The 13426-nt window shown below is 40.7% G+C and overlaps 2 protein-coding genes across 2 annotated transcripts; one reads left to right on the forward strand and one right to left on the reverse strand.

Moving 5' to 3' along the window:
- Positions 1–2218: 2218 nt before the first annotated feature.
- Positions 2219–7879, forward strand: LOC308155724 (palmitoyltransferase ZDHHC15B-like; the record flags this gene model as incomplete). The annotated part of the gene is made up of 10 exons (XM_080529098.1): positions 2219–2308; positions 2622–2674; positions 2995–3057; positions 3800–3832; positions 4043–4163; positions 4340–4472; positions 4707–4833; positions 5054–5160; positions 7480–7575; positions 7854–7879. 10 exons carry the CDS (start codon positions 2219–2221, stop codon positions 7877–7879), a joined length of 849 nt encoding a protein of 282 aa, XP_080385224.1.
- LOC308156713 (uracil phosphoribosyltransferase homolog) lies at positions 7613–11347 on the reverse strand. Its single transcript, XM_080530130.1, has 7 exons — positions 10976–11347; positions 10487–10529; positions 10310–10379; positions 10083–10145; positions 9649–9810; positions 9437–9535; positions 7613–9015 (listed from the first exon to the last, which is right to left on the reverse strand). The coding sequence occupies exons 1-7, from the start codon at positions 11254–11256 to the stop codon at positions 8909–8911; spliced, it is 825 nt and encodes a 274-aa protein (XP_080386256.1). The 5' UTR covers positions 11257–11347; the 3' UTR covers positions 7613–8908.
- Between the last annotated feature and the right edge of the window lie 2079 nt (positions 11348–13426).

Genomic DNA, 13426 nt, shown 5'->3' on the forward strand with positions numbered 1-13426 from the left:
AAGACCTAGGTTCTGGGCCCTGGACAGTCTGGACGGATTGATGGCAGCTGCTGGACTGAAAAAATCAGGTGTAGTGCTGAGGCACAAATATGTAAATTTCAAGCCTGCAAACTTCGACACTTTAAATGAATGTGCAATAACACTATGTGCAATATGACAACCCTAGTCGTCTATCTGTACAGTATAGTATAGTGGATAGTGTACATAGCCTTTATTTATGTAAACCAGCTCCTTCCCTTCTTGTGTTTTTTCTTTAGTTTTTTTTTCTTTCTTAGCACCAGGGGAGCCCCCCCTCCTAAATTTCGTTGTTTGGTACCTGTACTATAGCAATGACAATAAAGACCATTCATTCATTCATTCATTCATTATTAGTACACATTATGAATGAACTTCATGGAAAATAACAGAACATGTTATTCTTGACAAGTGTCCATTACTGGTACTCTATATTCTCACCTTTAAAGACTGCTACAATATATGCTTGCATGATAAAGCTAAATGCGTTTCACTGCCACGCTGGAAAGAAAAGCATGCAATATTGATGCCTACTGAGTACTCCACCAGAGGACTCCACTTTTTCTAGCCAACTGTCTTGTATAATCCACTTTCCTCAAGTACTTTCAAACCATTCTTACAATGGCTCGGCTCGGGAGGGCATGATTGAACCAATACACAATGATTCCTTCAGGGACGTTCAGGCGATGTTTGCGGATGGTGTCCTGGATTCCAGTCATCATTATATCCTCGGTCATCTTGTGGTCATATTATGCCTACGTTGTTCAACTTTGTTTCTGTAAGTACTACAGTGGTCTATAACACATGGTCATCATGCAACAAGTGAATTGTGAAGTTGGGTCAGTAGAGGCAAGTTATCAATAACCATAATTAAGTCTTTGGTATTGATTGATCACCCAATAGCCATTATATTGTGTGTTAAAAATGTTTATTTCTAATTTTCAAGCATCTGCTGAATTTGGATTAAAGCAATTTGGCATGGCTTGAAAAATATATGCATGTTATTACTGAGGCTAACTTCATGTTCATCTCTCCATGCCTGAAGTCACTTTGAGCAACACTTCAGAAAAAGGTAAAACTACTAGTAGTTGAACGAGAAGACTAGGCTGTTTCATTAGTAGCCTTATCTGAATTAGACCAGGTTTAGAACAATCCCTATTCATGTGTAATATTCTCCAGATTTTATAGTTCTCTCCTTCCAAAGTGGTTTAATACCTGCATGTAATTGCCTCTACAACATTAAACTAGTCACTTTATTGTAACAAATATGTTTAGAATTGGAAAATGGGAATTGATAGCTCTGTCATTTAAGTCTATTTTCATTTTATTTTATTTTATGTTTACAGTTAGTTTACAGTGGCACACCTTCTAAATCTTGTTTAACCTTGTTTACAGTGGAATACCATCAAAATCAGGGGAGGCTGGTGGAGGTAGGAATTGGAGGATGGGCTCATTGTACACACGTGTTTGATATCATTCCTCATTCTGTTCCATGAATTACAATGAGTCTACCTCCACCAGCCTCCACGGTCCTAAATGTAGTTTAACTCTGTTTATAGTGGCATACCTTCTGAATCTTGTCTAACTCTGTTTACAGTGGCATGCCTTCTAAATCTTGTCTAACTGTTTACAGTGGCATACCTTCTAAATCTTGTCTAACTCTGTTTACAGTGGCATACCTTCTGAATCTTGTCTAACTGTTTACAGTGGCATGCCTTGTAAATCTTGTCTAACACTGTATACAGTGGCATGCCTTCTAAATCTTGTTTAACTCTGTTTACAGTGGCATACCTTCTAAATCTTGTTTAACTTTGTTCATAGTGACATATCTTCTGATGTTCCATGTCTGTTTTGGGATGTTCTTCTGGACCTACTGGAAGACCATCTTTACTCCTCCATCTTTACCCTCAAAAAAAGTAATACTGAGTGTGGCTATTGTAAACATACAGCTCTGGTTTTCTTTGATACTGTGATGCTGTGTGCTCTGATTTAACTGCTCATGTTTACCATTCCATGTAATGTCCTGGCATCCTGGTCTCATACACCCTTTTGTTTGTTGGTAACATATGGCATTTTTCAGACACACTTTCAATATTCATATCAATAGAATACTTATAGAAGACATATAGACTGTATTTTTCCATTGATATTCATAGCTGTGTGTGGCTCCAGTTTCATCTCTCCTACCAAGACGAGCAGAAGTATGAGACAGATGAACGACCAGAGGCCCAACAGCAGATCCTTCAGGAGTTCTCACAGAGACTTCCTGTCTGGTCCCGTTCAGCATCTGGAGGTAGGCTGGCCTGGCGCACAACAACATGAAAAATAGTTAAATCAGTGTCCCAGGCATTTCAAATCAATATGAGAATAAGACCTGTGTAGAGGGGCTTGCAGCTTACGTAGCTAACAATTGCACTGATTGGGTAGCGCCCACATCAATGACTTTTTGCTCCAATTATGTGGGATATCCAGGTGGGTGTCATTAATGGGACAGACACCTCTTGTAAGTGGCAGGTGAATTACCATGTGACAAATGACAGCTCTCGGGCTAATCCCCCCATAGTAACTCAATCTGTATCTGTGTCCTGACACCTATCCTCTCACAGGTTTCGGTGAACCCTTCACAAGCCTTCTCTTTCGTCCAAGTACTCAAAACTCCGTTTGGCTAATTAATATCCTAGCTGAGAGCAACCCGAGTGTGCCTTCCTCCTCCTTATGATTTAAAGATGAATTGCTGCACGCACCAAAGCAGCTATCTGGCACAGAGGAGTTTCCCCCCACACACACACATTTTACTAAAGTGTAATTACTGTGTGATTCAGCATTGTAACTCCAGCTGTTGCCAGCCCTTCCCCGTGTTTGCTCAGGGATCAGGCATGCACTCTGTTATCATGTGGAGGGGGAAGTGAGTTTAGGGTATGGGCTGGAATGGTCCAAGCTGGCAGCTGATAGATAACTCACTGTGTCTCCAGCTATCAGGTTCTGTCATCGCTGCCAGGTAATTAAGCCAGACCGCTGCCACCACTGCTCAGCTTGTGAAATGTAAGTCTCCTGTACCCCTGCTTGTTGGCTCTCTCTTTTTCAGATGGCCCTCAGCTTGCATGGGGAAGTAGAAAGAGGATATAGGTGTGTGTGTGTGTGTGTGTGTGTGCGCCTGGACAGGAGTGTGGGTGCCTGTACAGGTGTGTGTTTGTGTGCACGTCCTCAGTGCTAATTAGAATGTGGTGAAAGAGGCCCCAACATTTATCTATGTGACAAAAGAAATCGTGGATAGGTGAGAGGCAGAAAGCAGATACTTTGAGGTTTGACAGCTCATGCACATGCTCCTATTATCAATAATGAAATCAGCAGGTTTTAATTCAACATGTTTTCCCTACAGAACAGCCCATCCACTGTTTAGGATGTGTGTAGCTTCAACTAAGGGAAGCAGAAACTCATTATGAAACATTTATTTCAAAAGTGCGCCACTGCAAATGGTTGTTTTCAATGATACTGGATGAATGTCATTGTCTTGCATCAATTTGCTATTCCGTCAGCAGGCAGTCTAGCATGGCGTAGGACTGATGCCTGTCAGAAGAGTGAATCTTGCATGCTGATTTCCCAGTTGGGTGTATTTCTGGTTTGTGAAAATGCATGTTAAACCTCAATTCAGAAACCTGCATAGAACTGTTGGAACATAGTGCACCGAACATAGCTTCTTATTTAGATTGTTTGGAGGTTTGCATTATCAACCAAACTTAACTTTTTTAAAAGTAGTAATAGAGGGTTGTTTTCTTTTTAACAGGTGTGTCCTGAAAATGGATCACCATTGTCCATGGTTGGTAATTGTTATGCATCACAACCTTCGTCAGACATCTGATGCTGAATGAACATGGCTTGAATAAATATGTTTTAAAATCTCTACTAATTTAAATATATATATGCCCGAAACTTACCAAACCAACATTAGAAACTCAAATGACCAAACTGCCGGTCAACATTCATGTTTAAGTAATTCTGCCACCTGTCTCTCCTGTTTTGTCACCAGGTTGAACAACTGTGTAGGATTCTCCAACTATAAGTTCTTCCTGCTGTTCCTTACCTATTCCTTGCTCTACTGTTTCTTCATTGCTGCAACAGTGTGGCGGTATTTCATCAAGTACTGGATGGTGAGTGCTTAGAGGCTTTCTTTGTAGGTTCATTCATGCAGAGGCAAAGCAGTTCTTTGCTATATGATTTCATGGTTATATTTATCTGCACTATGTGGTTATGGCTTTCTTTTTCTTCTTGATCATTCGGCTTTCTTTTTCTTCTTGATCATTCTCTCTGTCTGTTTCTCTCTTAGGGGGAGCTCCCAAACCGACCTGCTAGGTTGCATGTGCTGTTCCTCATGTTGGTGGCTCTGATGGTCTTTGTGACTCTCTTGTTCCTCTTTGGTTACCACTGCTGGCTGGTGGCAAGGAACAGATCAACCCTGGGTGAGTATCTAGAGCTGTTTTACAGCTACACCAAGCTACAGCTAGAAATGTGGGATTGAACATTAATTTCACTGAATTCATGTGTTGTTTACACATACTGACACCTATGTTGAATCAAAGGTATGTTTTTTGTTTATCCTCCCCTTCTCACAAGCAGCGGTTTGGTTGAGGTTATTGATTTGTGGAACAGAATAGACTGTCATGTTGTGCTCTCTCTCTCTCCCCTGCCCACAGAGTCCTTCTCTGCTCCTTTCTTCCCTGATGGTCCTGACAAGAATGGCTTTAATGTTGGAGCACTTGGAAATTTCCTCCAGGTATTTGGTGACAAGAAGATGCTTTGGCTGGTTCCTATGTTCTCAAGGTGCGCTTGTCTTTGTGACACAAGCATCAGAGTTGATCAAAAGACGAACTTAGTACACTGTTTTCAGATATTTTCTTGATCAGATATTTCAGATATTTTCTTGATCTTAATCATAGTCATTTAACTGCTGCTATGTCTACACCACAGTCAAACATCTTCAACAGTGTAAAACGGGACCTCTCATCACAGCTACAGTGTTGCCCCTATGTTTGTTTACCAGCCAGGGTGATGGAGAAAGCTTCTCCACAAGGAGCCAAAATGAATCCCAGGTTCCCTTATTAGCTAATGGTGGGTGGAGCGAAGCTGGATCCGGTGTGGAGAGCCTAGGTAAGTCGAGCTTAGCTGGCCAGGGGGAAGCCAAGGTGCTACTGTGGTCATTAGAATAAAAAAAGACAGTTAACCGTTACGACAGCCAATCCAAGGCAATTAATATAGATGGACATCTTGGAGCGATGCCAAACCCTTTCCAGCAGGGATGTGCTCTCGTGCCTGACCTGTTGATCGCATGGCTGGCAACTGATCATTTGCCTGTGATTGGGGGGTACACCGTCCCATACATTGTGAGCCCTTAGAGCAAGTTATAGGATGGTGTAATAAATGGTCTCAACTGGGAGCTATATTTTTGTTGTTCTCTGGTTAAGTAATAGAGCCTAACAGTGCTAATAGTAGTTTTGGTGGTGATCACTGCACAAATAAATGGCAGTATGAGAAAGCATGTTTGCGGTGGTCAATATTTAAAGCTGTTCTAATGGCCTCTTGATTGAATCCGATCCCATTTTGGGTAATCATCCTGTCCGTTGTCTAATTCATCAACTTAAGTGTATGACTACCCGGTGTCAGGTAACAAGGCACACAGTCAGTCTCACACAAGGACATATTGATAGTTTCTTACACATTCATAAGGCACACTACATGTGTAGTACTGTATGCATTTGTTGTTACAATTTGCTGATAGGATGTGTTTGTGCTACAAAAATGTATTATTATTATTATTATTATTATTTGCTTTTTTAGCATAGCTTATTTTAGCATAGCTTATTTTAACATAGCTTTGCTGGTGTACACATCATGTATTTCAGTTTCTTGACAATACTTGTCTAAGATTTGATTGAGTTTAAGGAAATTCTTGACCATGCCGAAATAAAAGTATGTCCTATTCACCCACTTTATCTTAGGCAGGTACATTCCTGCTGATGTGTGAAATGATCATTCTGAATGTCAATGACATTCTACATAATGTAAAGTAAAAATGTAAATGTAAACGCATGCCAATGATGCTCTCTTAGAAAAGATGTGGTTGTGCTGCCACCTAGTGGACTATGGGTTTGTCATTGAGGTGTTGCATTTACATTTACATTTTTGACATTTAGCAGATGCCTTTATCCAAAGCGACTTACAACAAATACATTTGTCTAAGTAAGTAATACTCAATGCTAGAACCAGGGGCCATTGGCAATCACAATGCTAGAAGGAAGATTTGTATTTAATTTTTAAATATCATTTTATTTACAGTAGAGAAAACGTTCAGGGGATGAAGAGGTCTTTAGGACAGACAGTCAAGACAGTAGCCTGAAGAGACCAGGTCTGTGACCGTGTAGTGAACTTCTGCATCCACGTAGAGGCGGTGCCAGGCCGCGGTGGAAAAGTAACGTGATCAGCAGGGGTTTTTGAGGGGATGGGAGAAGGATACAAAATAAATGGTAAATGGACTGACTTATATACCACCTTATTCCAGAGCTCTTTACAATGGCCTTTCATTCACACACATTCACACACCAATGGTGGCAAGCAAATTTTGGGGCTCAGTGTCTTGCCCAAGGACACCTTGACATGTGGCCAGCCGGGGTTCAAACCGCCGATATGCCAACCTTGCGATCATTAGACGCCGGCTCTACTTCCTGTGCCACAGCTGCCCCTTAATGATGATCAGTAACTGGAAGAGGGGTAACAGTAAAGTTGGATGTATGGGAGGATCTGGTGAAGACAAGGTCGAGCTGATTGCTGGCCTTACATCAATGTGAAGTTTGACAGGGAAGGTGATAGAAACGGCATGGAATTTGAAGGTGGATATGGACAGGTGTGACAGGGGAAGGACATTATGTGACCACTTAGGTGAGATGAGGAGTCCCGTGCCACCAGCTTGACCAGAGAGTCTATGGGAATGGCTTCAGAGACATCAGAGAGGCCTGCTGGAGTAGCTGTGTTTTCCGGTGTAATCCATGTCTCTGTGAGAGCAAGGAAATGGAGGGACATGAAGCAGGCATAAACTGAGATAGCCTCTGCTGTTCAGACCGCTGACTTGCTGATGACTTAGCAGGGTTGCAGCCCCTCCCATCTAACGATCAGTTCAACATGACAAACTTCACTACTCAGTCAAAATGTATTTTAGTTGGAGTCTGTAGCTGAATAGGGACTTAAATACCTTGCAGAGAAGTTTCAGCCCCTCCCACTGGAGATTGACAGCAATTGGATTCAAACATTGTTTTCAACAGAAACTAGGTCCCAGGGCTTCAGGTAGGATAGCCACAGCAAAACTACCAACAACATACTGACTTTAAACAAGATTAAATTAATTTTAACTAGACAGGATTTACCACTATTTTGTTGCTGTGTTAACTTTGCATCTGATGTATTGCTTGTCTTCAGCTCCTCTGAGAGATCTCACTGACGTCAAGTGGAAGGGAGCCACTTTGAGTCATCCAGAGAGTGAGACATTCCTTGACCTGGGATTGATAGAATCTGGTGAGTTTGCTCTCCATTTTATTGTTCATCTCATACATTTTCAACTCTTAAGGACATGTTATTATCATCTTAATATTAGCAGTTTAGAACATTAACACATTTCTTTGCTAAAACTACACAATGCATTAAGTCTTTACTAAAACCACACAATGCATCAAATATTAGTTTTGTGTACATTTATCTTTTGAAGATGTTTGCATGGTATGAGGCATATTGTTCAAACCTTTCTTTGATTTTAGTTAGTACCTAGTAATAACATTTGTTTGTCTCCTCCGCAGGCTTTGGGACTGGGACTGACACATGATTACCCTTGAGAAAGATGCATTCAATAACCCTTACCCTGCCTGAAACATGCTTTAGTAAATGAAGCAATGATCATACAATCCAAAACTTAAGGCAGTGAAGAATGTGGTTATCCCTTACTATTCATATTTATTTCTATGATCTTTACATGAGGGGTATAATGGTCAAGGCTCCTGGTAGATGGGCAATGGTTGAGCTTCTAATACTTGTGTTTCAGAACTAATATGATGTGTTTTTTAAGATTATGTTCTAGTTGAATGGTTATCTTATTTTCTACCTTCAGATATGGATTAACCTTAATACAGCTAAATGCTAATCTGGTAATGATACACGTATTTTGATTGGCCACAAATCTAAATTACAATTACAACAGGCTGTTTGTTTTCTAGTCCCAGCCAAAATTGGCTATCCAGATGAACTACGATTTGAAGTTACAAAAATAGAAATCAATAAGCTACCAAATACCATAGCCATCCAAATTAATATTGGGGGGGAGCAATTAGTATGAAACACTATCACTCCACAATCCCTGCAGATTTGTCAAGGCTGTAATACAGTGAAAATGTAATGTGTAGCTTCTTTAACAATTAATATAAATGGCATAGCCGAATGTGTTTTAAAACGGTTTGTGTTTGTGGTTATAATGACACTAGCATAGAAAAAAATAAACGAGGGACGATGTGGAAAAAACAACATTTTAATTAATTTAAGGTATTATTTTGAACGATTGGATTCTCTGATAAGAAACTGACCTAGAGTGAACTATCATACCTGAATAAATAAAATGGCTGCAGTACATGCAAGCTCTCTAATTCCTAAAAGACCTGCATGGAATGTGCTTTTTTGTTTTGTTTCCAGGAAAAATCTTTTCTTTGTGTCAGACTGAGGAACACTGGTTAAGGCGACACACACATCTTTAGCAGGGTAATAACTTTGAAATAAACGGACACACAGAGAGCGGCATTCAACAGTTGGTTCTCATATGTATGGGTACGCACCCATACATATGGATGTCTGTTGATTCAGCTGATTAGTCTGTCCCAAAGTATCTCTGGCCAAAGTGTGTGGGAGCCACGGGGTGCACCTCCGTGGTCAGTATGGTGATTTCTGGAAACTCCTGGACGATGGACTTGGCACCTGGTGATATAACACAATCATTGGAGGGCAGCTTCACAACACTGTACATTCACTCAGTAGTTAAATGGGTAGTCCACTCACATTTTTAAAATGTTTTCATTCCTCATAAGTGGTCTCATGAATGTACAGTGTCTCATGAATGTACATCAGGCGGATGTATCCACGTCCCACAAGATCTAGCCACTGTACAGTATGTGCCTAAATCCAAATGGATGGAAAATATGTCTAATTTCTATTTGGTTGTACATATATATACGACAGATGTTGTATAGTTATATACAACAAGTGTTGTGGGACTTGCATCACTACATTAGACCACTTGAGGTATGAAAAAGGAGTGGACTATCTCTTTTTTGTAACCAAATTAGATTTTAGATTGTTGAATATTATCTGTATCAAGTAAAGCAATGTAGGGACTTACCATGAGGGGTGGAGAAGAGGCTCAGGAGGATGATGTGTTTGGGCAAGAGGCCATGTTCAGTAAGCACTCTCACAGCCTCAATCACTGTGTTACCTGTGCCTGGAGGCAAATGCACATGTACAGTTATCACAGGACAGTTGAGGCTAAAAGATAACAATCGATATATCCCTACTGTGACTCGGGTATGAGAGCGCCACTCTCTCCATACTCACTGAGAATGGGGTACATGAGAAGGACTTTCCTCCTGCTAATGTCTGGAGGAAACTTGGCATAGTAGACTTTGGCCTTCTGGGTCTCCTCGTCACTCTGGATGAGGATCTTACCGATGCGGATGGACCTGCAGCAGTCTCTGAGGCCCTGCTCCATAGCCTCGCCTGCACACACATGGGCAAGGGAGGTATCAAGACTCTCTGACCAATACATTCCACTCAGCTCTTTCAAGGAAGCGTCATACAAAATAGCCCCCAACATATACAGGCTACTCATGGAGCAAAAATGTACAACTGTTGAGCAAATAGTAAGTGCAGTATGTCAGGGTTTCCAAATTTGCAAGCATGCAGAAACTACACAAGTTGCTGGTGGGCATGTCCACGAGACTGTTTCACATTTCTTTCTTCTGTTAATCCTGTATAAGATAGTGCCTTACCGCTTCTCATAATACTGACACCGCAGTTGCCTTTCTCAAACTTGACACCATCATATTTATGCCCTTAAGGAGGAAATGGAGGAGAGTGAAATACTGTAATTAACAGTTCTGTGCTTGACTTCCAACAGTAGAAATCCTGTCGTATGACCCCTCTCAAAGTTGGGTCATACCACAGAGGGCCGATCATTTCAAACAGCTCTCCATATTGACAAATTGCTCGCTCTAACCCGTGGGAGTGGTGACTGTGCACTCGCTGTATGGCAACTGATTGAGTCCCTCTTCAACCACTAGTCTGATCTGTGGACAAACACATTGAGTCATGAATATAAAGCACATGATTATTAATATACCCTACAACATATCAATAGCGATCCTAGAGTGAACACGGCACCGCAATATCTTACCAATCGATCAGCACAAAACACAAAATCTCCCCTGCTAGTTGACCTGTAGAAGAAAATAAGAATAAGATGAACATAATAAGGAGAGGCATGCATGACCCATGTATGATCAGCTTTCACTTTCACAAGGAATAGGGTACTCTATAGTTATCATGATATCCTCTTAGTCTTTCAAAATGGAAACTTGACATTGTGATTACAGCACTGATCCCTCGTTTTAGAGCACTGTTAGGCTACTGAATTCAAAACCTGTCTGACTACCAGATAGGAAGTTGTGAGGTCATGTGTACTACCGCGTATGTGGCATGCATACATGTATGTGCATTTCTTTTCTATTCTGCATAAGAACCATAGAAGTCCTGTCTACAGTAATATGACTGTTATAAATAGTAACATGGTGTCAAATCGCTATATTCTCTTGGTAGATAATCAGTCTGATGTCGGTGTCGGAAATGACTTGGTCTCGGTATGTTACTGGGGTGACTCACTCACTTGTCTCTAATGATGGTCTGTAATTCTCGTATTTGGTCGTTCAAAGGAAGCAATTTTAATTGCGGTCCGATCTGCCTCTGTAAGTCAGTGTTGAACACATTTCCACACGTTTCGGGGACCTCTGCGCCTCTATTCAGAACGGTGGTGCCGCAACTAGCAAACCTGACTTGCTTCGTGCCGCTCATAGCCGCGTGCTCTGGGCTGTCATTGTTGTTCAGTTGCTGATTCTGACAAGGCATTATGAGTTGTGTATCGATACCATTATCAACATACGTTTCCATAGAATTAAAACGATAAAACACTGAACAGTTAAGCGCTATACCCTTCTATACTACTCAGGTAATGAGACTAGATCTAGTTGGCCATTTCTGTTTTCCGATGGGTGGGTGGAAAGCAAATAATCCCCAGCAAAAGAAAACTGGACAGGAACATAAACATTGTAACAGGAAATGAGATCACGCGGGTTCTCTGCTCTGATTGGTCAGAACGACTGCCTGACAAGTAGATGGCAAAATGTATTGTTTGGTCCTAATAATACATCTTTGATTGGATTGGAAAAACGGAATAAAGTTAAACAATACAAATTCAAATTATGTGATTCAAAGTAAAAAAATAATAATTCAAATTGAGCAATTCAAATTCAAAGTCAGTAATTCAAATTCAAAGTCAGTAATTCAGATTCAGATTCTAGTGGCACAGATCTCTGCCCATACAAGGGTGCAACAACGTTTGAATGCTTTCTCATTACTACTAAACCACAAATGTATTCACATTCCCCAAATAATCAAGAATCTAACCTCATTGATAATTGTGTTCTTTTTTGTTATTGTGTACTTTTATTTAGACCAGTAGTATGAATACTCACAGAATTGTACAAAGAAAATTCACAAGATGTGCTTGCTTATTCAAAGCTATAGGTCAATTCATTCCCCTTATCCCAAAAGGGTCCATCGTCAACCAAAATTGTCAGCAGGTAATATCTGTGACGTTTTCAGGTTTCAATAATGGTAATGGAGATCATCAGACACAATTATTCAACAAAAAAACTAGCCCAACAACAAAAAACTAGCCCACTGAAGCCAATTCAATTGACTCATATAGCATTGTTTTCCACAAATGTAGTGGTGAGATTAGTTCTATATTAACACCCTATTGCCTTATTGCTTTTGAATTTTAGGAATGTTCACTTACATCTGAGACCAGTTGTCCCAGTGGCATCTGGAATCAGACAATAGGCAGAATGAATCATCTTAGTAAAGGGATGTATGCCTTCCAGTCTCATACATTCACATGCAAGCTGGCTGTGTGCGTTTAAAAATCAGATTTTGAATACTGCCACATGAAGACTCCAGGTGTAACCTACGGTGTGACCTTCAGTTAAGATGGCCAGAGCTATGAGAAGGGGAGGTACACTTGTGGTTTGGTTAATTGCTGAATGCTAATCTAATGTATATCCATTGATGTTAATGGTGGATTATGAGAGCGCAAGTTTCCGAGGCAGGTATGAAACGATGTATGATTTATTTTGTATATGATTCATGATTTGAATAGGATTTCTGTTCACAGTGCCGTTGTTCATATGTCTTTTTCAAACAGGTAGTTATGGTCCAGAGGGAGTGGCAGAGTGAAAGGTAGTGTTTTTCACACAGAAATGTCATTCACCTGTTCTGTACTTTTCATGTGGTGTGATGATAGGACAGGGAGGACTGAATGAAGGTTAATATTTTTCATATGTTATGCATACAGAATAGCTTCAAACTAGACTGGATGTATTTTTATTGATCTTCCCTGAATATCAGTCTGGATATTTTCCTATATAGAGGCACTTGCTCCAGTTTGCTCCAAATAATTGGTCTAATCAGTGTCCATGTCCATTCAGATTTTATGGGAGCCATTGGGCGGGTTTAGCCAGACTTCAGAGTGATCCAATCCTTTAACTATCGCTGACTGATTTGTTTTGCATGATGCCCCCATTAATGACATAGGGTCAAATGTTTTCAGTGAAAGCAGTATCAGACTGATATTTACAGGGAAGTTATACAAAGCAAAATGAGCCTAGTCAGTCTGGCCCTTGCCACAACACAAGAGGTATTTCTTTTTAAGTTATTCTTTCTGAGTGGGGCAGTCCCACTCATATTTTTCTTTTTATTGATAGAGACAGTAGACATTTTTGACAGGAAGGATGGGTGAGAGAGAGAGAGAGAAGGGATGACATGCAGGACATGTCCACGGCCGGAATCGAACCGGGAACCCTGCGGTTACATGATTGACGCTTAACCTGTTATGCCACCTATGAGCACCCCACGAGAGGTATTTCTTATGACTTGGAGATTATGTTGGATAAATCAGTAGAGAGCCTCACCAAATTAGAGGGCCATGTGAAGATTGACGACACACCATTAACACCTTACACAGTTAGATAGTTGCGCCTAAATGATTAACACTGCTACA

The sequence above is a fragment of the Nansenia antarctica genome (assembly GCF_963989245.1).
Source record: "Nansenia antarctica genome assembly, chromosome: 4".
NCBI classification, from domain to species: Eukaryota; Metazoa; Chordata; class Actinopteri; order Argentiniformes; family Microstomatidae; genus Nansenia; species Nansenia antarctica.

Bases quoted from the DNA above. Each gene is read 5' to 3' on its own strand.
- LOC308156713 (XM_080530130.1), bottom strand. From the start codon at position 11,256: ATGGAAACGTATGTTGATAATGGTATCGATACACAACTCATAATGCCT. The intron at 9,536-9,648 runs GTGAGTATGGAG...ATTTGCCTCCAG, and splicing joins TCTCATGTACCCCATTCTCA to GCACAGGTAACACAGTGATT. The intron at 9,016-9,436 runs GTAAGTCCCTAC...TTATATCACCAG, and splicing joins CCTCTTCTCCACCCCTCATG to GTGCCAAGTCCATCGTCCAG.